The 27,349-nt window shown below is 42.1% G+C and overlaps 1 protein-coding gene across 1 annotated transcript in view; it reads left to right on the top strand.

Annotated features, from left to right (window-relative positions):
• NEO1 (neogenin 1) overlaps positions 1-27,349 on the top strand; it is a 256,126-nt gene that overhangs the window by 199,042 nt on the left and 29,735 nt on the right. Inside the window, 11 exon segments of the mRNA XM_028506136.2 lie at positions 2,967-3,121; positions 7,239-7,387; positions 7,924-8,062; positions 11,055-11,104; positions 12,731-12,878; positions 15,906-16,016; positions 17,048-17,242; positions 20,967-21,062; positions 23,593-23,816; positions 23,901-24,039; positions 25,877-25,984. Of these exon segments, the coding sequence (XP_028361937.1) occupies positions 2,967-3,121; positions 7,239-7,387; positions 7,924-8,062; positions 11,055-11,104; positions 12,731-12,878; positions 15,906-16,016; positions 17,048-17,242; positions 20,967-21,062; positions 23,593-23,816; positions 23,901-24,039; positions 25,877-25,984 (1,514 nt within the window).

Below are 27,349 nucleotides of genomic sequence, written 5' to 3'. Positions count from 1 at the left end.
CATTTTAGAGACGGACATCTGTTAGTCTAGCCCAGGAGTTGGCACACTGTGAACCCTGGGCCACATCACACTTGTTATTTTTATGACCCAGGAGCTAAGGGCAGTTTTTACATGTTTGAATGGTTACATTGTAATAGGATATATAAATAACTACATAATATTTTCCACTATTTCCCACCTCTTGGCCTATAAATATTTAAGAAACATGTGGCCCTTAAAGAAAAAGTTTGCTGTCCTGATCTCACTTTCTTCACTTACTGCATAAATGAACTGAGACCCAAAAAGCATTAGGGACTTGCCCAGGGTCCCTTGGAAAGCTCTTAGTATCGCCAGAGCCGGAACTGGAGCTCCTAACTTAGTGCCCCACGCTGTCTTCAAACCAAGTGTACCTTTTTCTTTCTGTTTGACTCTTGGCAGACACACTCTAATCTAAGGCCCACTGTAACCTCACACATTTATGAGCATTATCCTTTATAACTCACCCTGGATCTGTCTTGCCCTGAAGTTTTTTTGCTAGACTAACCCTTGGTTCTGCGGCCTCAGACCAGGCTAATATTAGAAGCCTTTTTAGGTGCTGGGTATTTAATCTTAGAGACATAGAACTGTTGCTGACTTTTTTTTATTTTAAAGCTTCTATTGAAACTTATTCTAGGTTTTTAGATCCTTTCACTCATTTCTCCCCTTTCACAAAGAACAAAACGAAGATGCATGTGGTTCCTTTTTTTTAAGATATATATTTGTTTTTAACATCAACTTGCTAGCTTTGCTTTTTATTTTTTTTAAAGATTTTATTTATTTTTTAGAGAGGGAAGGTAGGGGGAGAGAGAGAAAGAGAAACATCAGTGTGTGGTTGCTGGGGGCCTTGGCCTGCAACCCAGGCATGTGCCCTGACTGGGAATCAAACCTGCGACACTTTGGTTCGCAGCCTGTGCTCAATCCACTGAGCTACACCAAGCCAGGGCTGCACATGGTTTGGGGGGGGAGGGAGGGGGTTGTTGTTGTTTTACAGGATTTATGTATCGGAAGGCAAATTTCCATTCCTCAGTCAGCACACAGTTGTGATGTTTCTGCTGCGTGTGAGCATTCTGCTGAGTGCTTCTGTAGAATGTAAACACACGTGACACACCCTTTCACTTCAATTTATAGTAAAATAGCACTCTCATCTTTCCACAGGGAGCTTGTTTAGACTTTCAAGCACAGAGTGAGCAAAAGGGACCTAGCCTGTACTCGCAGGCGGAGCTTTCAGTTTAGGGCAGGGATTTCCAACCACTGTGCCGTAAGAACATGTACAACATGCAGTGCCTGCCTGCTTAGTCAGGGGCATTGACTTCTTTTCTCTTAGACTGTCAAGTCAGAAAATGACAACAGCCAACAGAGTAGCTGTTCAGTGTGAATGGATAAAAATGACACATTTTTTGTCAGGTTGGCAAAATATCTAATTTTTTTGGTGTGCTGCAGAATTTTAGTAATTACTTTATGTGTGCTGTGAGATGAACAGGGTTGGAAATAGCTGGTTTAGTGAGAGAGAAAATACCACACTTCCTTTCATACCATAGTCATTGTGTCAGAAACCTCAGATGTAAGAAGTCAGTTGCTGTCCTCCTTCCAAATCTTGTGAATTAGAGGTTTAGCTGGAGAGAAAATCGTGTCTAAATATCCAAATGTCTCTCTGAGCAGTAACTTTTGTTACCATAATACTCTTTTCCAATGCACCTGATGATAGGAAAAAAAAACACCTTTATAAATATGGTGTGGGTACTGTTTGTCTCTTTTTTTAATTAAAAGAAGGCAGGTTAAAGAACTACAGAAAACTATTGAAAAACACTTCCATCTCTAAAATGCAGGTGTTCATAGACAGTAAGACAGACTGGTTACATAGAACTAAAATTTTAATCAGTAATTTCAGGGAAAAATTATCAATATTTTAAAGTTAGAGTTATAATTCAATAGATTAGATAATTTCAAATAATTTCTTCTACAGAGTAGTTTGGAGCCTTTTTATTATTACTCTCTTGAGATACATACAGATCTTTCTTCACATGATTGGCAGTTTTTAAAGGCTAGTCCTTTGTCTGATACAAGTAAATTCCTTCACATTGTTGAAAGCTCCTGGGCAGTGTGACCTCGTTTTTGCTCTAGTGAGTACAGTAGGGTGAGCACAATTGTAGACCCGGGCGTGGGCACAGAGACCCCCCAAGATTGAGCCTAGACGCTACTTTCCCTAAAGACCCTGGAAAATTGCTTTTGTATTTTCATCTCATGATGCTAGACTGCTAGATTCATTTGTACTGTTTGTGATAAGATTTGTCAAACACTTCAAAGCATTTTGAAAAATTATTCAAAAAGTTTTCTTTTAAAAAAATAATAATAAAAATCAGTGTCATGATTAACTTATTTTATAGATTAGGTTACTTTTAGCTTTCATTGAATTTTTACTGTTTCCTTCCCAATTTCATAACTTCCCAAAGTCATAATCTCTAGTTGTCCTTTTATTGAGAGTCTGTTATCCAAAATACACACAGCATCCCTTGATGTTTCCTGTGAAAACCGAGTCACACCTATAACCACCTTCTGTTTGTCTCCCTGAGAGTCACCCCTTAAAAGTCAGTAAGTTCTGAAGCCTACACAGTTGATGACCAGCTGCCCCATTGAAATGGCAGTGGGGAGACTCAGTCTGTGTCTTCTCTGCAAAGAAGTTGTGATCATATAACCAGCGATATCAGTAATATTTAAACAAGAACATCAGTAAGTTATCAGACATGCATGGCATTGCTCTTCGCAGGTCCTCTGTTCTTCTGTGCACTGTTTCATCCTCAAAAGTTTCCTTTTTTGAGAGTTAATTTGAGAAACATTGATAAGACTTTGATGTGGTATGGTATATAGGTATTGCAGTGAAAAGGAAACTACATGTTTTAGAAATACTCCTACTCAATGCTGTTTCTTTCCAAATCCCTCTTTGTCTAAAGGGAACGTGTTGAGAATACCAGTCGCCCAGGAGAAATGCAAGTAACCATTCAAAATCTAATGCCAGAGACGGTGTACGTCTTCAGAGTGACGGCTCAGAATAAGCATGGCTCAGGGGAGAGCTCAGCTCCTCTCCACGTGGAAACGCAGCCCGAGGGTAAGTCCCCTCGTCTCTCACCCGCACCCCTGCAGGTCGGCCTGCCTTGCCTGCAGCCTCGCACACCACAGCAGCGCAAAATGTAACACTGTCTTACTTTTAGAGATTTTATGAATTAGTTATGAGAGATAAAATTAATTCGCATCAAATAGCAGCAAATAGTATAAGACAGTTCTCAAATTGAATATATAATTCCATTCTCAAATTTTACTGATGCTTTAAGACCTACTTCAGCTGCCTTCTAGAGTCTTTCTTCTGATGTTGGCTAACTAATATTGTATCTCTACAATTCTAAGATACATTATCACTTTCTTCCTTAAATTGTGATTAGGAACATACCTCATTTATTTTATGGCAAAGACAGTCGTCATCATCTTTGCATTTCCCAGTGTCTGATGCCCTGCACAGGAAGTAGGTGTGTAGTGTTTGGTACCCCAGGCTTATCCTGGTCTTTACGGACACCAGCATCTCTCTGTGGCTTTACTTCGGGCCTGTAGTCTTTTGTGTCAAATACTGTTACTTCCAATTACATCTCTTAAGATTTTCTGCAACTGAAGTGAGTATCAGGTTGGTTTATTTTATAAATGTTTTGTATGTCTTAAATTTGGTTGCAGACAATAGGCCTAAAATTGTAAGAAGCAATCAAATCATTTTTAATGCTTTTCCCATGAGGCTTTCTTCCCCACTTTTACCCTCTAATAGCACGAGCCACTGTTTATCATCGCAGCCTTCTCCAGTTTTCTTTTACTGTTGAGCTTCCAGTAACAAAGGTTTCGCTTCAGCTGTGGTTGACATAGCTGTGAGATGTCTGTGGAAGTGACTGACCAGGGAGACAAACAGATTTTGTGAATTTACCACTGAAACTGTAGAAGTAATTCAAAGACTTTCCATGGACTGATGGGTGGAATAAGTAAAGACCAGAAGCTGTGGAACTTCACTTCCTAATGCTGGAGCAGATAATTAAGTCACCAAATGTTTACTGAGTATCCCCCATAGCAAGCACTGCACAGGGTATTGGAGATGCAGGGAAGCACAAGGTAGGACTTCTCGTCATAAAGAATGAGCAGTTGAGACGGGAGGCTGTCGATCATGCCAGTGATGCAGCATAAAGATCAGGAATCAGACCCCGCAAAGAACAAGAGAGCCATCAGAGAGTCAGCAGGCGGACTTAAGGAAAGAATGTGTTCTCATTGCAGGGAAAGGATGTGGAGTTTCCACTGTTACTGTGTTCCGATAAGAGCAGAGACAGTCTGTTAGGTTTCAAGTTCAGTTCTCCTCCATTGACTCCCGTGTACAGGTGTCATTTATGACACATACTGGGATACAAAACAAGGAACAATTACTGTAAAAGCGAGGCATCCGAGGGCAGGCTCCTAGGAAGAGATGAGAATTGGCCTGGAAACATTTGACTTAGATGAAGCATTCTTGGGGAGGGAAACAGCATGACCCAAATTCCCAAAATAGGATCAAACTGCATGCAAGGTGAGTCAGGATGGAAATAAAGGAAAAGACCACTGAGTTGGATTCAGTGCAAGAGTTCCACCCCCACAGCTGTGAACTTCTGAAAATATTTGTGTATCTGTACATAGTCACATTTTCCTTGGGGAAGAGCCTGTGGCTTTTTTTATCATTTCAGAACTTATGGCTGAAACTGTTGAGAACCACTGGGCTAGAAGGTTCATTGTCAATTTGAAGATGAAAGAAAAAAGTGTGAGGGCCAGTAGATTTTTTGAGTGCCTGCCATGTGTGCCAGTCACTGATGTAAAGATGGGTGGAGATGAGTAAGACTTCTGTCCACAAGAAGCTTACAGTGTGATGCCAGAGACAGGTAAACTGACAGGAGTGGGATGTGCTGTCACCATGAGGACAGTAGGCGGCACAGTCATTTGTTCGGAAGTTTGATTGGAAGAAAGTCGTCAGTGAGACGACAGGTGGACTGCAGCGGATTCTGTGGAGGGCGTGTGCGGGGGCGGGGCTGCTGGCGTGTGCTCTGCAGAGACGGAGGGAAGGCGGCAGGGGGCGGGGGAGCAGCGGAGCAGCATGCACTGCATCGCAGGCCCCAGGCCGTGCGGAGGCGCAGTGTTGCCGTCAGCCTTGGAAAATATGTTACATGTTTAGCTTTACAAATCAACTTAAGTTGTTTTCCACTATTATGCCACTGTACAGCTAAAATGAAAGAATTGATTAGCACCTTTTTTAGGATCATATTGGCCTTTGTTTAGGTTAGCCAATGAATGTATTAAAAGTGATTTCATGGGAATTGGGGAACGGTTTTGTTTTCTTTCCCCTTCATTGTGTTAGAGGAAAGTTCTCCATATCAGCAGAAGTGTGACGAATCCCACCTGTCAGGATGCACAAAATATGCTCTTAACATTGAGTGAGTAACATTACTCAGGACTAAAAAGTAAACCACTGTCAAGAATAACCATAATCGGGTATCTCTACTTGGGTAGCAAAACTGATTTTAAGCTATAGTGCTATTATTTAAGAAAGCCAGTTTGTTTTTTTATTTTGTTAGTTTTTTTTTTCCTTCCTTAAATCTAATGGGTGTCTGTTACAGAACCACTAGCACCAGAGAAGTTGTTTTCAAATAGAGGATCCAGCAAAGTGTTGGTCTAGGCAGCCGCCCAGGATTTGTGTAGAAACAGAGGCTGGGACCCGTCAGTCAGACAAAAAGAATGTAGTGAGAAGGTGTAAAGGTGTGTGAGACACTGTGGGGACCAGAGCTGAGCAGCACTCACTCCCCCAGCCACTGAGTCTCCTGGGCACACACGTCCTGGGAGGGGGTCGCAGTGACCTCCTAACTGGTCTTGAGTCCGTGTTGTAGAATCAGAAAGTGCTCAGTTCCTGGCTCTGCCACCCACTACACCCACTAACTTCCCATCACTTGGGAATGGTTCTTAACCTCTCAACCTCATCTGTGAATGGGGATGATAATAGTATCCACCTCATTTGCGTTAGTGCAAAGATTAAATAGATGTAACTTAAATATATGTAAAGCACTCAATGCTGGACTGACTATAAACATTCAATAAAAGGTAGCTGTTTCAAAAATTATTCTTTCATTGTGTCTTGTTCCCTTACTTTTTTTCATGCATGTGCTCATGCACCCTTTCTAAACACATACCCAATTGTGCCGTGTTTCTGCTCATAATTTTTCAACCACTGTCTGAGATAATGCAAATGCTGAGGCAGGGCATTCCAGGTCCTTCCTCGTCCAGCTCTCGTCATCCTCTTCAGTGTTCTCCATCCCACACCTTCTCTGTTACAGCCTGAACCACAGGGCACTCTTCTCACATAGTACTCCTCATCTGCTGGAATAGTTTTCCCCTTAGAATCGAAAAAAACCATTCATTTTTCTTGTTCCGCAGAAATCATCACTAATCTTTCTCTTTCCTACTCACACCCTCCCAAAGCAGGATTGTCTGCTCTCTTTCTTTTTTTTTATCCTCACCCAGGGACATGTTTATTGATTTTAGAGAGAGAGGGAGGGGTGGGGGGAGAGAAAGATCAAAATGAGAAAGAGACATCGATCAGTTGCCTTCTGTGTGCATCCTGACCAGGGATCGAACCTGCAACCTCTGGGTGCACGGGACGACACCCACCCATCTAGGGCTGTTCCTTCCTGTTTTGGTTACATCGCTGCTTAACTGTTAGTACTTACGGCATTATTTGTAACTATTTTATATATATATATACGCACACACACACAAATATATATATGTCTCTGACTTCCCTGTAGACAGAGTCCTTCGTGGACAAGGACTCTGTCCATCCCCAGCCCCACTTGCCTCACAGGCTCCCCCTTCGTGACGATGGCTTCGACGTGCTGCTGTTCCACTGCCCAGCTAGCAGTTTATAAACCGTAGGAGGAGTTCTCTGGTGTTCATTTTTTTCTTTTAATAAACTTGAGATTCTTCACAGATAAAATTTGGTTTTAAGTAATAACAAGAGAAATTTGTTTATTATCCTAAAACCACTTTAGTCATATCAATTATTTTTTGTAGTTTTTTATCATTTTTAAAAGGTGGCCATGATGACATTGTTGCTGAGAATGGTTATTGGGGCATGCAGTAAGTTTTGTTTACATCTTGCCATCTTGAACTCTTCTTTCTAGTTCAGCTCCCTGGCCCAGCTCCCAACGTCCGAGCGTATGCGGCTTCCCCTACCTCCATCACTGTCACCTGGGACACACCGCTGTCTGGCAATGGGGAGATTCAGAATTACAAATTGTACTACATGGAAAAAGGGACTGACAAAGAACAGGTATAAGATAAAATCATTTTTTCTTTTTAATTTATTTTTTAATTATAGTTGACATGCATTATTATGTTAGTTTCAGGCATACAACATAGTGATTACACATTTATGTACCTTATGAAGTGATCGTCCCAGTGAGTCTAGGACCCATCTGACACCGTACATGACTTTATAAAGCCAGTTTTCAACCCACAGATGAGAATAGTAGAGTTGAGCTGTATTTCCAAAACTCAGTGCTTGTTAGTCTAGAAATCTGAGGGAGGGGGAATGGTACAGGAAGTGAAAAGTGGACAGATTCTATTTCTTTGTGCCAAGGTTTATTCTGTAGTTTTTACCAGAACGGGTAACTAAACACTAAGTACTAGTTCTCAGTAAATTGCCAGTGTTGATGATTAATCTGCTTCGAATGTTAAATAACATTCTGTATAAGGGATAAAAATCTGTATTCTGTCTAATATAGAACTTGTGTAGATAATTCTTTTTTGTAGCTTTTTTGTTTGTGAGTTGTGTATATATATGAATTGTTTTTAATTTTTTTCAAGGATATTGATGTTTCAAGTCACTCCCATACCATTAATGGGTTGAAAAAATACACGGAGTATAGTTTCCGAGTGGTGGCCTACAATAAACATGGTCCTGGGGTCTCCACACAAGATGTCGCTGTCCAGACATTGTCAGATGGTGAGTCTTTCTTCCTCTGGAACAACATACTGTGCTCGGGGGCCCTGATGGCTCAGCAGTGAGGTCAAGGGCTTTGATGTCAAGAAGATCCTGTTCAAATCCCAGAAACCTTTTTTTGTAGCACGACTTTGGTCAAGTCATTTAACATGTCTGAGTCACTTAGCAAGTTTCTTGAATGTAAAAATGTGAATAACAATAAGTGCATTGGGTTGCTGTGAAGATTTAGTGCGAGATCATAGAACACGGCAGTGCCAGATACCAAATAGCTTCTCGGTGGTGTTTTCAGGAGAGGCTTTTGTATAAGTAAATGGTACAGCTTGTTGGTTACACAGACTGTTCAAGGGCTGTGGGAGGGCTAGCTTTGCTCTACTTAGCAGTCATGTTTGCATGCCAAACAGGTCTTTTTAACTCCTTGGTGTTTTAGGACACTTTCATTTCCTCACCTGTGACTGAATTTCTAGGCTGTTACGTGTATGCGTGTACCCATTACCTGCAGCAGGGTTTTTCAGACTACGGGTGGCCAGAGAGGTCAAGCAGGTCAAGACCAGCGCCTAAAAATAGGCACCTTATTTTTCGGACCATAAGACGCACCTAGGTTTTAGAGGAGGAAAATAGGGGAAAAAATTTTGAAGCAAAAAATGTGGTAAAATATTTAATAAAATAAATAACATACTATTTCGCCAATGTAAATGTAAAGCTACGTTCTGACTGTAAGACGCACCCCCATTTTCCTCCCAAATTTGGGGGGAAAGTGCATCTTATAGTCTGAAAAATATGGTATTTTTAGAATAGAACAGAAAATAACAGTTTATTATTCTTAGTAAGTGTGTGTATCGTTTACTGAAATTCACCTAAATTCAATGTGTTTAAAAAATATCTTTTTCTAAAAAATGCGAGTCTGTGTAAACATGCGTGCTTCAGAAGCTATAGTTTGCCTCCTTGAAGCAAATGGTAAGATGTAACATCGGCAACCACAGAGCTGCTGACTTCGGTGAGTCCCGCCTGACACCAGCCCTTGAGAAAGACACGGTGCCTCCTGCACCCGGCTGGGTCCCTGTGGACAGTGCTTGACTTGACTCTGTCGTGATGAAGCAACTATAGATGTTATCTGACTGGGGGAAATAATGCAAAAACAAAAATAAGATAAACTTGCCTGGGTTTTTAAAAAGTATTAGTCTCATGAAAGAAAAAAGGTTAAAACTCATTCTGGAATCTAGATTAAAGAGAGTAAAGACACATGAAATAATATAAAATAGGTGTGATCTTTTACTGGTTCCTGGATCTGGGAGTAAAAATAAATAAACAAAGGACACTGTTGATCCATTTACTTAATGTTAAATATGTATAGTATTAGATGTGCTATTAGGTATATTAGATAATATTTTGTGTTCAGATTAAATTTTCTGAAAGTGGTCGTGGCGCCCGGCGTCCCAGGACACCTCAGACAGTCTGCAGACAGACACACGGGGGGGTGTGGACATAGTGAGAGGAGCAGAGCAGGCATAGCAGAACATTAACATTTGGTGAATTCAGGAAAACAGTATGTGGTGTTCATTGTATTATCCTTGCAGTTGTGTTCTGTGTGACATTTACAGCATGAATTGGGTAAAATAAATATAAACTATGGTTTGGGTAGCCAGCCACATCAGCCCATTGCTCAAGACTTTTAAAAGTCGAGGGACTTGGAAATTCGCATGTGAGTTGGTTTTACCCGCACTGAGTGGGTCGGCACGTCCACCCTCGTGCCTGTCGGGACCGAGCGTGTCTGAGCACGGCAGTGAAAGGCAGCCCTCGGGAGCAGGGCAGACTTTGGTTCCTGCCTTAGCTGACACAAATACTGTGGGCAATAGATTTGGACATTATCCGTCATGTGGGAATAATCATGGAAACCCCTGTGTGGGACTGTTGTGAGGATTAAGTCCCTCACGTGTAAGACGTGCAGCAAATGTTAGCAATGATGACGATGATGACAGCGATGACAGCAACAGCAGCCATGTGGGTGCCTCTGCAGCTTAGTCAAGGTTCTTAGCAGGGAGGTGATTGGAGCCATTCATGGAGTGGGTGGCTAAGTCCTACTCCAGACCCCTTGAGGGCTGAGGCCTGCTGCACTGTGTACAAGATACAACACCGAGCAAGAAGTAGTCTCTGTCTTCCAGAAGCCTGTAGCACAGTGGGCACTTAGTTATATACCTGGCCACCAAGTGTCCGAAAAAGGGCAAGAGAGGAAACTAATCAGGATCACTTAGATTCTCCTTGCTTGCTTTAGTTACTACAAAGAGGAGCACTGGAGGGTGTATGAACTGTCAACTTTGAGGTGCCCCGTCACATGTTCTAACATGTGAGGAGCTAGAGTGATGCAGCTGGTTGCGCAACGGTCCCACACCTCTCACATCTACATGCGTGTTCCCTGCTGTGCAGTTGTCTTGAGGGTCCAGGTGGTCACTTCACTGAAGCATCTCTTTGCTTTACATGGGAAGTGCCCCTAAAACCACTTGTGGAACTCCTCTAGAAATCCACGCTCACAGATTTATGTACATTACATTCTGGGTTCATCCTTTACCAGCTTTACTCACTTGCCATATTCATTAGACTTGTTTCCAGAAAATCTGTGGCTCTTCCCTAAAATAATGCTATGCTATCACCAAGGATAATCGAAAGACTATGGTGAAGGTTCAGAATGTATCTGGGTTCTAGAAAAGTTTATAATCAGTCACATCCTTGAAATAAGTGTCTGACTCCCAAAGGTACAACCTGGCTTGGGTGTGGGTGCGCATGTATGACGGTGTCTCGATTTTTAAATGAGTCAGACGTGACCACACCTGATCCACACACTGCTGTCATCACAGTGGTGCTGACAGCTGCATTTCAACCCTCGGATGGCGCGATCAGCAGTTGAGATGTGCATTTGTGTCAAGTCCACCCAAGAAGAGTCAAATGATAGATGATTGAAAAAATTATTTGTTGTTTTTTTTTTTTTTTTTGGCCTCTCTAGTTCCCAGTGCTGCTCCTCAGAATCTGTCCTTGGAAGTAAGAAATTCAAAGGTAAAACTTTATATTACTGTAGTTCCTTTTTAGTGCTGTGTTAGACTCAGAAGGGCTTACGGGAGAGGAAGAGTCTATACCAAAACACTCATTATCAGGAAGCAAAGTGACCTGGCTGTAATAGCTGAGCTTAGAAGTCAACTTTAGTTTACTCTGTTTAAACTTTACTGCCTTTCTCTGATGCCAAAATTATGTCAGCCTCTGTCTAAATCTAAATATGAGGTCTGTCCAAAAAAGTCCAGCCATTGTAATATAAAGAGAATGGTTTGCACAACATTGATGTAACCTGGCAGTTGAGGAGAGTGGACTGGAATGCACATGTGTGAACAATGATGACTTCACTGCACTAGTCAGTGGGGGCAGTAGATGCCCTTGACCAAACGTGTGTACTGTGTGACCATCACATTCAAAATGACTGAGCAAGTAGGGGAATGAATCTGCATCAAATTTTGTATTAAGCTTGAACGTTCCTTCATGGGAACTATTAGGATGATTCAGAAGGCCACACACAGCTGTGGGCAACTGGTGATTGGCAACTTCATCACAACAGTGTGCCCCCTTCATGCTTCATGTCCTGGGCAAAACATCAAATTGCCCAGGTGACTCAACCCCGCTACAGCCCAGATGTGGCACCCTGCAACTTCTGGCTTTTCCCAAAACTAAAACCACCTTTGAAAGGGAAGAGATTTCAGATCATCAGTGAGATTCAGGAAAATACGACAGGGCAGCTGATGGCAATTGGGAGAACTGTATGAGGTCCCAAGGTGCCTACTTTGAAGGGGACTGAGGTGTCGTTGTCCTATGTACAGTGTTTCTTATATCTTGTATCTTCTCAGTAAATGTCTCTATTTTTCATAGTGCATGGCTGGATACCTTCTGGACAGACCTCGTGTATTTGCTACTGTTATGTAAATCAATACATTCTAGAGCTTAACAGTTCAGAACCTTGGTGATTAGGTAGAAAGAAGTAAGTCATTTACGACACCATAGTCCCGTAGTTCTATGAGATGAGCCCAGTGCATGTCTGATGGTTGCTGATGCCGAAACCATCCCTCCTAGTCATGTTCGCTGTGCACTCAAGGCATGTATACCTCTTAAAAGGCCCAGAGCCCCTTCTGGGCTGCGTAGACATCTGAGATGTTTGGTCCTTTCAGAAAGTACTGTTGGACTCCTTTTCCTTAAAAAAAAAAAAAAAAAAAACTATTCATGATCCCCCTTTGGAAGAGTTAGACAGAAATTATTTCATTTCAGCTACCCCACAATTGAGATAGGAAGAGGAACCTTACCCCTATCAACAGCTTACTTTCTAACCCATGTGCCTCTGACCTTATATTTTCTAATGAAAACGATTTTGAGACTTTTGCCCAGTGTCATCTTTCTGGCTAAACACCCAGAAGATCAAGGGCCCAGAGTACACTGCTTGCAAATATGATCTCCCAATCTGATCATTGGTGGGGAGGGGCGTTTAATTAAAATGTATTTTTGAGTGATTATTAAATGATGAAATTCTGAACACCCTACTGCCTTTATGTGCCTCCTCTTTAAACTTAGGATCATAATACATAAAAGCTTAGAACCAAGCGTTTGACATATTTCATCTTTTCCCTATAAACTTGTCTTTTCCAGAGCATCATGATTCACTGGCAGCCACCTCCTCTAGCCACACAAAACGGGAAGATTACTGGCTACAAAATTCGCTACCGAAAGGCCTCCCGCAAGAGTGATGTCACTGAAACCTTGGTAACTGGGACGCAGCTGTCTCAGCTGATTGAAGGTCAGCTGCTTTGCAGACAGACGGAAGCTGGGAGGTGGGGTCTGTCTTACATGTTAGTTAACACTGGTCTGGTTCGTGCACTGAGCTGCCGGCCTGCACCCCATAAAAATGGTTCAAATGAATGCGTGATGAATGATTTGTTCTACCTCTGACTTGAAAAAAATTAACAAGCTCTGCCATCTCTGAATGGTGAGATTATGTATGAGTTTTATTTCCTTACTTGTGTTTTTCTGTATCCTCCGTGTTTTTTAAATATATATATATATATATATATATATATATATAGCTTTTTTGTATTCTGAAAAGAAAGTTAATGCTATATAAGCCAAGAATCTGCTCAGTCTAGTTGGTAGCAGCGTATACAAAATGATTTTTATAACACTGATACTGTCACCAAACAACCAGTGGAGTTCTACCACTTGTCACCCACAGGCAAAAACTCTGGAGGAAGAGTTGAGTAGAAAGGAAAGAATTTTTTATTCAAAGTCTATTCGGTTTGAAAATATGGCAGTTTCTGCCTCAAAGCCCGTTTTTTCTAAGATACACAAAGAAAATCACCCAACCGCCTGCTGCCAACTCAGTTCAAGGTTGTGCCGGGAACCTCTTCTCCCGCCCAAAAGTATCGTCTTTCAAGAAACGTGGCTGGCTGGTGTGGCCACAGTGGATCAAGCCCTGGCCTGCAAACCGAAAGGTTGCTGTTTGATACTGGTGAGGGCACCTGCCTAGGTTGCAGGCCAGGTCCCTAGTTGGGGGTGTATAAGAGACAACTGGTTGATATTTCTCACATATCAATGTTTTTCTCCCTGCCTTTCTCACTTACCCTGCCTCTAAAAATAAATCAGTAAAATCTTTGGGAAAAAAAGAAACATAGGAGGCTTAGCTGGTTTCCAGTTGCTGTCTGGCTTGAGGCATCTTTCTGAGTCTGTGCATCCAGGCATCCTGCCCGCAGCACACTGTCTTCTGTAGCCACCGCCCTCTGCTGTGCCCCACACAGCACAGTTTCACTGGCCCTGCGGCTCCCCATGTAGGAGGGAGGGTGCAGGGCTTGTGTGGGCTCCAGGCACTCTGGGTCCAGGGGCCCAGGCCTCCTCCCCTTTAACACCTCTCTTCCTGCTGCACTGCCTCCAGGACCAGCACCAGCCAGGACACTGAGCCTACCCTGGCTGGAACAGGCAGAGCAGGCAGCAGCAGTGAGAAGCTGCCGCTGACAGGCCTGTGCTGGAGGTGTGGGCATCAGGTTGGCTGCCACCATGGCTTCTATTGTGGGGGAAGGGCACAGGGCTCGCCACCCGGCCATGCTCCCCAAGTGCGCCAGCCTGAGCCCCCTCCCCTCCCTTCTTAGGGGCCTAGTTTTAGCCAGGAGTCATTCGTTGTTTCTTCTTTTTGTGCCACTTAGAGCACTTACCATATTCTGCCATGTCTTTATAGTATGATTTGTGTGCCTCAGTGTTGTTAGTCCATGAACTCTGTCGGTTACTGCAGGGGAGAGGAATTCTTAATCTCTGTACACGTGCGTCCCTGGCTTGCGCATGCTTGTATGCATACCCTCCCACTCCCTCACTCACTTCCTTGCATTCTAACTCTCCCCAGAGGTAGGGGAGGGCTTGGTAATGTGGTTGCTGGTGGCCAGACTGTTGTCTCCTCACCGCCGTAGACACGTGCACAGCCACTCTGGCTACTTTCTGCTTCGTGTTTGCAGGGAGGAGACAGGAAGGTAAAGTGACATGGGCCCAGCCGTTTTTCTTCTTCTCCTGCGGTCTTGCTTCTTACAGGCAAATAGATTGAGGGTAGTCTGCCGAGAACAGAACCTGCCGCCTCTCCTCTCCACCGTGTGACAGGAGTGATTAACCGAGCCAGGGCTCATTTTGGCCAAGTTCTCTCAATAGCTGTCTCTCTGGAATTTCTGTACTGCGTTCCTGGCCAAAGATCCCAGTATTCAGATATGGGAAAGTAGAACAATTTTTCATAACCCTTGTAATGCCTATCACAATGTCTAGTATTCAAGTGATCTAAAAATCTATGCATGTGAAATGCACACTTAAAAATGGTTAAAATAGTAAATTTCGTGTTTATTTCAACACAGTAAAAAATTGATTCATGAATATATGAATATTGTCTGTTGCTCTACTTTGTAGAGTAGACTTTGCATGTGCATCTTTGTTGCCCTTAACACATTGGTAAATCATGGAGTTTCTTAGCTGATAGTAAATACGAAGATTGCGTAAGAGAAAGGCTTTGCTCCTTTTTGACTTATTGTATATACTTATGAGTGAGTAGGCTATTGAGAAACAGATTTCTGGGCTGTTTGGTGTTTAAAGTTTTTTCCCTGGTTATCGAATGGCTCAGACAACAGAGGTAACGTGGTAGGATTTACATTTTTTTATATTCTTATTTTTATTAGGTGACATTGGTTAATAGGGTCGTGTAGGTTTCAAGTATACATGACTGTGGTACATGATCTATGTATGGGATTGTGTGCCCACCACCCAAAATCCAATCATCTTTCATCACCATGTATTCGGTCCGCTTTACCCTCTACCCTTCCCTCTCCCCTCTGGTAACCACATACTGTTGTCTGCAGCTCAGCTGTAAGAAAAGATGAAATAGGAGTTACATCTTGCATTCTTGTCTTCAGCGTCTTCTAAGACCAACTGCCTTTGTTCCTTTGTTCTAGCTCTTTCATTATTCTTGGCCTCTTTTTGGCCTTAGCTTCCATAGTAACAAAATGAAGTGATTGCATTCAATGATCTCTAAAATGCCTTCAAGTGCTTTTAAAAATCTGTAATCGCCTGGGAGCTGTACTCATTTTGTTTTCTTCTTGGATTGTGTGGACCTCACTTCTGTCTTAGAGGTGGGAGATCCTCTGTGCTGTATTTATGTATTGCTTGTTTTGTACTAACTTTAAAATTTTATCAACATATTAGCTATGTACTGAGTTGGTGGATGAGATATTTGCGTTAATGTTACATCTTTTGTTTTTCCAAAGCTCTTATTTCAGCTTGTCTTTTTTTGTCATTTGGGTCCCAGGTCTGGATCGGGGGACTGAATATAATTTCCGAGTAGCTGCTCTAACAGTCAATGGCACCGGCCCGGCTACTGACTGGCTGTCTGCTGAAACTTTTGAAAGTGACCTAGACGGTAAGAACCACAATCAGCAGCATGGACACAGGAGGCACTAAGTGGCGTCCAGTGAGTCTGGCGGGAAGGCCCGGGTGTGAGGCGTGCAGCCCTTCACTCTGTGAGCTCTAGTGCATTACGCTGCCGTCACTCCCCTAGTGCAGCACATTCCTGCATTTCCCCTCAGCGGCTTGCAGAGAACTGTCTCTTTAAGCAGAACCAGAGCCAAAAAGAAGGTACAGGTGCCTTAAGTCTGTTTTTTTTACCTCGGCCGTGAGGTACATGAATGGTCTAAAATGTAAGGCTGAGCCGTGGGAATCTTGCCTTTATTTGTGTTAGTTTCCCTTCATGCTTCACCACAGACACCTTGTCCTTGTCCTCATCTGTTTGTTTAGGCAGTCAGTCCACATGGGTGCGTGGGTGTGCCTTTACCAGAGACAGGAGCTGCACTTGGGGAACAAAAGACCCTGGGTCCTTGTTCTAGCTCTTGGTTTGCTAATTTTTAAATTAAGATAGCAGTTTATGCCTTGAAAGAGACTGTAAATTGCCACCTTTTTAAGCTTCTTAAATCAATTTGTGGTTCTAAAATTTCATGTTTTCTGACTTGTCATATGACTTTGGAGAGTGAATCACTAATGCTACAGCTGTGGTGTGATCCTTGATCTCCTGCTGAGAACAGGCTTCTTATTAGCTGATATTTCTGCCTCTTAAGTTAGGGAATCAGGCGTGGGACCAAAAGGAATGGCTACTAAAAGGCAATTTATTTGTTTTTTTCTGTTGGGCAGAGGTTCTTAGATCTCTTTGTCTTCCCTTCAAAATTACTATTGTAGTGTTTTATATTTCAGACTTTTTGGGTTTTGTCTTCTCAGAACGCAGTAAAGCCATGGGCCGCTCTACTGTACATAGAGATTTTCTTTGAATTCTTCTTGGACATCATGGAAAAAAACTCAGCACCAAATAATTTGGCAGGAGACTGCACACCATTCCCCAGGGGTGGTGGGATGTTCTAAAGGAAGGTGGATCTCATCTTGCTTTTCCGATTTTCTTCTCAGAAACTCGTGTTCCTGAAGTACCTAGTTCTCTTCACGTCCGTCCACTTGTCACGAGCATCGTCGTGAGCTGGACCCCTCCAGAGAACCAGAACATCGTGGTCAGAGGGTATGCCATCGGCTATGGCATCGGCAGCCCGCATGCCCAGACCATCAAAGTGGACTATAAACAGCGCTACTACACCATTGAAAATCTGGGTGTGTATGTCACGTGAGGGGAGTAATTGCACTTGGTGGTTGCTTTCTTTTTACCTTTTTATTGTGTAGTAATTTATTTTAATAGAAAATTTCCAAACTAGAACAAGAGATTCCTGTATATCCTTCACTCAGATTCCCCAGAGGTTAACATTTTACACACGCCCTTGTTTCTCCTCTGAACCACTTGAAAGGACGTGCAGACACGATGCCTCTCTGCGCACTAACACCTGACACACATTTCCTACAAACAAGGACATGTCCTCCCATAGCCACACTGCAGTGACCAGAGTTAGTGTGTTAACATGGAGACAGTATCTGCAGACTTCACTCGTGTCTCCCTATTGGTCTCACTGCTGCCCTTTGTGACAAAAGAAAAGCGCTGTGCACGACCGCGTGGTGCGTTGTTGTGTCTCACTGGTCGTCTTGGGATGGAGCAGTTCCTCGGGTGGCTTGGTTTTTTACTTGAATGACTATGACCTTTGTGAAGAGTGTAGACCATTTATATTTGTAGACTGTCCTTGACTTAGACTTGTCTAGTATTTCCTCATTCCGTTCAGCGTGTGCCCTTCTGGAGGGGGGTCCTGGGCACATTGTGCTCTTGTCTGCACGTTGCGGTAGGGGCGCAGGAGAGCCTCACTCGGCACGTTGACTATGATCTCTTGGCTAAAGTGGTGTCTGCCACATTTCTCTTGCATAAAGTTATTTTTTCTTCATGATTAATAAGTACCTTGCAGGGGAGATAGATCCTCTTTGTAAATATTTTATTTCTCATCAAACTTTCACTTACTAGTTTTAGCATCTTTAGTAATAGTTATCACTATGGTGTTTCACAAATGGTGATTTTCTAATTCCATTATTTCTTCTACATTTATTAGCATCCTTAAAAAAGGAATTGCTTTCCTTCTCTTTCATAGTGAAAGGATGGCCAGTGGCCAGTGGTAATCTCTTTATAACTGGTTCCCCTCTGTCCATTTGACACCTCCCATCTTTCGTTAAGCACTTTCTTCCTCTTTGACATGGTAAGATGTTTCAGGTCCTGGTATTTCCTATCCTTACCCCTAGAGTCAACCATTTCTCCAAGGAACCCTGGTTACTTGAAGCGTGGTATTTAGAAACCAATATTTGAGCAGTCTGCAGACTCATTGTTACTGTAGATAATCTTGAGGAATCTACTAAAACTAGAAGAGAGTTTAGCAAGGTCACAAGATACAAAGGTGATATACAGAAGAGTTGTATTTCCATACTCTTAACAATCAGCAGTTGGAAATTGGAATTAAAATTGCCTTCTCCCCAATGCAATCCTAAGTAAAATTCCAGTAGACATTTTTGTAGAAACTTGTAAACTTATTCTAAAATGCATATGGAAAATCAAAGGAACTAGAATAGTCAAACATTTTTGAAATGAAAAATAAAGTTTAGAAGACCCACAGTGCAGGACTTATTATAAAGCTATAGTAACAGAGACATTGTGGTAGTACTGGTACAAGGTAGGTGATTAATGGAGCAGAATAGAACCCAGAAATAGATCCATATGTGTATTGTCAATTGACCTTTTACAAAAATTCTGAGATAATTTAGTGGGGAAGAAGATAGTTTTTTCAGCAAAAGGTATGGCAATAATTGGATAACTGTATGACATAGAGAAGGAACCTTCCTGGACCCTTTTTTCAGACCATGCACTAAAGCAGACCTAAATGCAAGAGCTAAAATTATACAATTTCTACAAGAAAACAGGACAAAGTCTTCATGACCTTCGGGTAAGCAAGGATATCTGAGGATGCAAAAAAGCACAAATTATAAAATTAAGAAATTAATAAATTTGACTTTATCAAAATTTAAAACTTCTACTTTTGAAAAGACACCAATAAAATGAAAAAGTGAGCCACAGACCAGGAGAAAATGCTTACCATTCAAATATCTGATAAAGAATTTAAGTTCAGAATTTATTTTAAAAAACTCTTACAGCTCAATAAGAAGATGACTGTCCGGTAAAAAAGTAGGCAAAAGATTTGGACAAACAGCCCTGGCTGGTGTGGCTCAGTGGATTGAGCACTGGCCTTTGAACCAAAGTTGGTTCAATTCCCAGTCAGGGCACATGCCTGAGTTTCAGGCCAGGTCCCCAGTGGGAGGCACATGAAAGGTTACAACACATTGCTATTTCTCTCCCTCTCTTTCTCCCTCCCTTCTTCTCTCTCCAGAAATAAAATAAATAAAATCTTAGAAAAAATACCAAAGAAGATAAACAGGAGGGCAGTAAGCATGTGAAAAGATCCTTATGCTTCCGTGTTACACGTTATCACCTTTCTGTGAAATTACAGGATGGGCAACACTGATCTGCAGTGACAAAGATCAGTGGTTGCCTAGAAACGGGTGATAGGAATTGACTGCAAGAGTCACAAGGGAACTATTTGGAGTATTGGCAATATTCTTTGCATTGATCGTGGCAGTGATTACTCAGATACACATATTTGTCAAAACTCAAACTATATATACCACTTAAAGTGGTACACTTTACTATATGCCATTTATACCTCAAAGTTGACTTACAAAGCAAGAAAATGAGAAATAGTATTTACTTAATAACACCTCTTGTCACTGAGTCTAACTAGCAGCATTTTACACAGTCACCTAGAGGGAGTGTTGTCTTCAGTCTGACATTTCTTGCAGCATCACCTCCAAGCCTGTTGTAATCCGGGGCAGATTTTGTCCAACCAAGAAGTCTTCATGGGGGCCAGATAAGTTTTGGCAATTCCTGAATTTGGAGTCCTCCCTCCCCCTTCCTCACCCCCTCAGAGAGTTAAGGACATTAGCAATTACTAAGTTAACAGTTTTTCTCTTGTTTCTCTACCTTGGCTGTTCCCCTCACTGTCCTTCCTCTGAGAAGGAAAGGGATTTGTTTAATTTAAACTCCCATGTATGGCTTAGAAAACATGAATATCCTATCTACTCATTCTAATCCAAGCCCCACACTGTACAGTAACATTACTAACCACCCATTAGCCGAGGCCAAGAGAGCATGCAGGCACAGCCAGCCTCGCTCCACTGACTTGGGGGAGTTCATCCCAGATGGTTTTTCTACACAGTAGTTTCCCCTTATTCGCTGTTTCAGCTTCTGCAGTTGGGTTACCCATGGACAACCAAGACCTGAAAATATTAAATGGAGGATTCCACAAATAAACAATTTATAATGTTTTAAAAGGCACACCATTTTGACTGGTGTGATGAAATCTCAGGCCATCCCACTCGGGCCCTCCCTCCCGGGACACGGACCGTCCGTGTGCGCAGCGTCTCTGTGCGCAGTGCGCTGCCTGCCCGCGAGTCACTTGGCCATCTTCAGTCCTCAGATTGGCCGTCAGAGGCAGAGACCACGTCTACACTTACATCATCATTAGTTATTGTTCATCTGTTACGGTGCCTAAATTAGAAATTAAACTTCATCGTAGGTGTGCACACACAGCACAAAACAGAGTGTATGTGTGTAGGGTGCGGTGTTATCCCTGGTTCCAGGCCTTCCCTGGGGATCCTGGAACACACCCCTGCGGTGAGGGGGCAACTGCCACGTAACGTGGCCATCTCCCCCTCCCTGCGCTCCAACTCATCCCTCGTAAAAACTTTTGAAGTCTTCTCTCCTTATTTCCTCTGGAGTTAAGATCATGCAGTCACCCTTGAATTTATAAAATTCTTTGGTGAGAATTTAAGTGTTTTGACTTGTTCTTTTCTTCAGATCCTAGCTCCCACTATGTGATTACCTTGAAAGCATTCAACAACGTGGGCGAAGGCATCCCCCTGTATGAGAGTGCTGTGACCAGGCCTCACACAGGTAAGGTCTGCTGTCCTCCTCTGGCCTTCGGCTTGTTCCCACGAGGCCCGCCCCCTGGAGAGCAGTGGAGGGAAAAGCGTGTGGCAGTTCAGGGTGCAGGCTTCCCGTAAGAATATGGGCTTGTAACATGGAATGTTATGTTAATTCCTGTTTTGCTTTCTAGAAAATATTAACAACCCTGTCATGTGAACATTTCTAGATAGATATGTAACACATGTTTTTAATGTGTTGGGATCTAAAAACCAGAGTTCTGACGGAATTAAAAGTGATTTTTCATCTATCGGTCATGTGAGTTATAACTAAAATGAGTGAAAAAATGAAAAGATTTCCATATCTCTGGAGGAATTATACAGGTTACTGATGATAACAGTAAATGTGTATGACTGATAAACCCAACACTTTCTTCACTAGTCACCTGAACTGCTTGGGAAAGTATTTTTGTATGTGCTTTTCATAAGCTTTATATTTAAAAAATATAAAGTCAGATGTACTGTCTATGTGATCAACTGTATATTTATTACAAAAGAGACCAAATATTCGTTTTTCTTTGTAATTTATTTAAAATATCTTCAAATGAAAAAAAATAAAATAAAAAAATAAAATATCTTTAAATGATTATACATAGAAAATTTCTATAGACATATAAAACATCTACTTTAGATCTGAATGACAAAGTGTATCACAGTGATATATTAAAGTTGAAAATTTTTTCTAATAGGCACTGAGAAATCAAAGAATTCATCACTTTCGGAAATGCTATTTTCCATTTGTTTCCCAGAGCTGTGACTCTGTACCACCTGCTGTGTCTCCTGGACACTTGTGTGTGATACTACACAGTCAGTGTCACTCTCCTTGAAAAGAGAACCTCTGCGCCCCCGCGCCCCCTTGTGCCTTGTCTCGATGAGACCAGCCCGGGCGGTTCTGCCCTGTCTCTGCTCCTCCACGCTGACAGTTCATAACTCCTTTTAAAAAGAGCTTTAGCATTCCATAAAGGGGACAAAGCAAGATCAAAAGAGAATATTAAATAAATAGTTTGGTACTTTCTTAACTCAGTCTACAATAGAAAAAAACAAATTTGAATTTTTTTAATGTGACTTCAAAATATACAGGGTCTGGCACAAGTAATGCCCAACCGTAAGCATGTAATTCTTAATATCTCACCCAAGCACACCATGTGACATTTTAGGTGAAATGTTAAAATTAAAACTATAAATTATTACCCCGATATTACTACCCTCCCAACTACACAGAAGCAGGCGTTTAAGTCTGCCAGACCCTTAGTTTTCTGGCTACAAATACAGAAGGAAATGATCCTAACTCATGTGGCCTAGCTACTTTTTTCAAGAGTTGTTACAAAGGAAATATTTCCTCAAAGAAGTCTAATGATTTTTGCATCTGAAGGAACATGGTCTGTAACTAAGTGGTATTTATTTTGTGTCCTGATCTTTGAACAAGGCCCTTGACTATGCGTGCTGTTCCCGTTATTTTTGTCCTCGTCGTGAGGAAATAAATATGCAAATGGAGACTATTACTTTAGCATGGCAATTATTCATAATAATTGCCCATGTCTTTTCAGATTTTGACTTACAGGAAGGGTTAATCACAATAACTATGTGGGAAACCCTTTTAAAACCTTAACCTAGAATACATGAGTGTGTGTACACTTACACAGCCTGTTGGAAAAGCCCAGACGGATCCTGGTGTATTGCTGTGGGCTTGTGGTCCGTGGTGCTTTGTACCTGCTCTGCCCTCTGTTTTGCTGAGAATGTGTCTGTTGCACACAGCACAGGACAGCACTTGAGGACAGACTTTCCTTTCCATCAGATAAGGACTCTGATTTCCAAAGTTCATAAAGACTAAGTCGCTTGGACCCATAACTACTACGGCATTCCCATGACTCACTGGGACTCCCCAGTGGGTTGTTCTCCGACCCAGCTGGAGAAAGTGCAGCAGGAGTCAGCAGATGCCAGCTGAGCCCTTGAGGGCCTCACACACCTGAGTGCGAAGGCTGCGGCTGACCTGCGGGGCTCTGCGGGGCTCGGGGCTGAGAGCAGGGCCTTTCCAGGCCCTGTGGCGCCCAGTTCCTGCTGCATCCCAAACCTCGGTCTCGGCCCTGAAGTACCAAAACAGATCAGAGCTCTGTGTTGCTTGCTCAGAAATTCTGCCTTTGATTTTAAAAGCAATTTTTATCTTTTCATGGTCCTTTTGGGACAGGAAGTAGAATTTTCAAGTAACTTAAAGGAAAATCTAAATATGAATATGTTAATAATAATCACTGGATTATCAAATTTTAATACACCTACAGAATACAGTAGAGAATTTACAGTTAATGTTTTTCTAGATGTTTTTCTGAAAGAACACAAGTGGAAATATTCTTTTAAATGAATGGTGGTGATCTATTAACTCTAGGTTTTCTTTCTCTTTCTTCATTTCTCACCTTTCATTCCATTGTATTACCCTGCATTTCCCTTTTCTTTTATTTTTGTTTATGTTAAAATGCCACTTCCCTTTTTAATTACTTTTTACCCAGACACTTCTGAGGTTGATTTATTTGTTATTAATGCTCCATACACTCCAGTGCCAGATCCCACCCCCATGATGCCACCGGTGGGGGTCCAGGCTTCCATTCTGAGTCATGACACCATCAGGGTCACATGGGCGGACAACTCACTGCCCAAACACCAGAAGATTACGGACTCTCGGTACTACACAGTCCGGTGGAAAACCAACATCCCGGCAAACACCAAATACAAGGTACTATAGTACATGTGCTCTGAGTGAGAAAAGCTAACTATTGAGATTTTCTAAATCTAAAGTTCTTGAATCATATGTTTCCAGAACGCAAATGCAACCACTTTGAGTTATTTGGTGACGGGCTTAAAAGCAAATACACTGTATGAGTTCTCTGTGATGGTGACGAAGGGCCGAAGGTCCAGCACGTGGAGCATGACAGCCCATGGGACCACCTTTGAATTAGGTACGTGTTGTTGGAGCCATACGCCAGGTGGCATTTCTTCCACGTGAGATGTGAAAGCCAGTGGAAGTTCCTGCTGATGTTGTACCATGTTCCAAATCATTTCACTAACTGAAGCAAGAGCTGAGCACATTAGTTAATGTATTTAGCAAGTACAAAGCAACTGTAGCTTGAGTTCAATATTTGCTTTTTCAGCTGATGAATTATGTTTTCATCATCATTGTACAAGAATACTACAAATAACAGGATAATGCAGTACAAAGTATACTAGATTTTAGGAATCGAGAGACTTGATTTCAGTCCCAGTCAGCCATCCACTGACTGTGATCATAAGCAGGTCAGTCAGCCTCTGAATCTCTTTCTTCCAGAGGGGTAATAAAAGAGGGGTAGTGACCTCCATCTTTCCTACTGTATAGGGTTATGGTGGGGTAAAACGAGGAGGAGATGGGAAAGTACATGCTCATTTACAAACACTGTGCAGACGGGAGGGATCGTTGCCATTCATCCTGCTTTCCCCATGAAAGGCCCGCCCTTCTCCCCCTTGTGCTCTCCCAGCACGGGGCCGTGTGCAGTCCGTGGTGGTCTGTTCCGGTCCCGGTGTGTCTATCCTGTGTATAAAGGGTGAGAAAGGCAGGTATAGTGTCTCCTCAGACGGCCTGGCCCTAATGTGTCTTTGTCTTCTAAACAGTGGGTTGAACTTCCTGCAGAGAAAGGGGTTTGGATGTGGAGAGTTAGAAATACAGTGCACAAATGCTTACATAGACTGTGAGTTTGTTTTCTTTGCCAGTTTTAAGAGTATCTTCTGCTTTAATTCCAGCATGTTAGCTAATAAAGTATATATTGTGTATTTCCTTAGGATGTTTACACTTCACCAGGCTTTCTTCCATTTTGTACTAGGAGGATTCTCTCATTTCCTTACTAGTGCATTAAAAGTTTTCGGCCATAACTTGAAAACAAGAAATGCAGTCATTTTTATTTTGTTGGTTTTTCTGTTACACAAACAACTTTACATTTTAGAGCAATAAGTTCAAGTAGTTGACAGTATGTTTTCATTGCAAACTTAAAATAAAAAACATCAATTTATAAATCATGTGTTCTTTGAAGGAATTCAGGGTTTTCAAATATTTGGAGAGCCAAATATAGGTGAGAGAGAAAACTATTTTACATTTTAAAATATCTTAACAAAATAATTCAAATTAAGGGAGAATGTTATCTTAGAAAAATCACATAACTTTTCTCATTTTCAGCATCCTGATCTGTCAAGCAGGGTAGTGGTAACTACCTTTTAGGTTGCCATAAATACTAAGTGAAAAGTTATTTGTAAAAAGGCTGGTGCCCTGGCCAGGTGGCTCACTTGGTTGGAGCATCATCCCACACAAAAGGTGGGTTTAATCCTGGTCAGGGCACATGCTTAGAATTGTGGGTTCAGTCCCCAGTTGGAGCTCATACAAGGTAGGGGGGCACTGATGGATGTTTCTCTCTCTCTCTTTCTCTGTCAGATTAATAAACATATCAGGTAAAGATTATGAAATAATAATAAAATAAAGTGCCTGGCGTATTGTAGCTACTTGGTAGGTAACTCATCTTTTGGTTTCCCTACCTACTCAGCACATACATTCCTGACCCCCGGTTGAGCGGCCAGTCTGTGACTCCACAGTGTGCTGTTCTCTCTCTGGTGTTTCACATGTTCACCTTTTTATTCGAGCTATTTATAGACAGACTGTGAGTTCTTTGAAGTAAGGAGGCTTTATCTTTTTTGCCTTATAAATGGAAAGAGTTGAGGAAGTGGCAAATAAAACTGAAAAGGACAGGAATTACTGAAAGTATCCCTATTTTGTAGTCCCAACTTCTCCACCCAAGGACGTGACTGTTGTGAGTAAAGAGGGGAAACCTAGGACCATAATTGTGAACTGGCAGCCTCCCTCCGAAGCCAATGGCAAAATTACAGGTAAGATGACTTTGAATGTGTGTCTGTCCCCTTTTCCTGCCTGGCAGAAGCACCCCAGAGAGTTCTGTGTTGTTGGGAGAAGTGGGAGTCTGAAGGCCAGCTTGGCCATTTTAGGAGGTGCTGTGAGTCATGACGGTCCTGAGAAGTGGAGCAGGGGGTGCCGCTGTTTGCCCACAGTGACATAAAAATTAGCCACCAGCTCGGTGTTCGTGGGGTGCAATAGACAGACAGCCTCTGGATGTGGTGACACTGTATGGACTTACCTATTTTCCTCACAAAAGCTGTCCTCTCTGCCTTGGACTAAGATGACCTGCTCTAGAATTAAAGACCCCACCTCACTCTATAGAGTAATTCCCAGGAAACAGATTCTGCTCTTTTTTACCCTGAAGCCAAAAAAGTCCACTGGACTTTTAATTCCTTTTCCCCCTCCAGGGCTGCTACTTCAGCTTCCTGCGCTCTTCCACCTAACCATTAAAGGTTTGAACTGTGCTAGGCCTTTGAAAACACCTGAATGTTTCCTTAGCCTTCCATAGGAAAACTTTCCCAGTAAGCGCTGCACTGTCCTCAGCCATATCAAGGAGGAAAGGGATTTAGCTGTTAATTATTCCCCTTGGAGCCTCTGTTCCATGTACCTACACACTGATGAACAGAAGTTTGTCTTATGAAGTTCCTTGGCCTTGTTCTGCTCCAGCTTTCAATAGAAACTCCTTCCCATAAATTTGTGGTCTTTTGTGATTTTTTTAGGTTTTGAATTTCTTCTTTCATAAAAGAATCTAGCATGACTTGACCTGCATTGCATTTTCTTTGCCTTTAAACCCCAGTAAAAATGTACTGTGTGGGTCAGGTAGGATTGTGGTTGTGGGCCTCTCTGCCTTGGCCATGGAGATTGAGTGCCCTCTGGTGGAAGTTACCAGGTGACATTTCACTGCAGCTGCCCCAGATCTGGGAGAACTTACCAGAGGGTGCTGCCCATCTCCCAGGAGTTTTTCTCCCGAGATGTCACATTGGTGAGAGCTAAAAGAGCATGTTAGGCCATTGATTGGTTTTCAAAACTGTATTATTTTAATTGTAGACCATTAAAGATACATTATTCAAATATTAACATGTTGAAGTGATTGGATGCTTTTCCTTACAGGATTTCTTAGATTCTGAGGGTACTTAACCCTAAATTTTCTTTTATTAGTTTTGTTACTTCAGTGGCTGATATAAATGATAACCCATAGCTTGGCACTGTGTAAATTGTGGTTTTCTCTATTATATTTAGTGTAGCAATTTGAATGCATTTTACTGTTGCTGTTTATTAATCAGCAACTGTTTCTCTAGTCGTGCTGTAACATGTAATTTACTGATTTCAAAAGAAGCAGC

The sequence above is a fragment of the Phyllostomus discolor genome, chromosome 1 (assembly GCF_004126475.2).
Source record: "Phyllostomus discolor isolate MPI-MPIP mPhyDis1 chromosome 1, mPhyDis1.pri.v3, whole genome shotgun sequence".
NCBI classification, from domain to species: Eukaryota; Metazoa; Chordata; class Mammalia; order Chiroptera; family Phyllostomidae; genus Phyllostomus; species Phyllostomus discolor.
The sequence above is the reverse complement of the archived record's forward strand: the minus strand, read 5'-3'. Positions and strand labels throughout refer to the sequence as shown.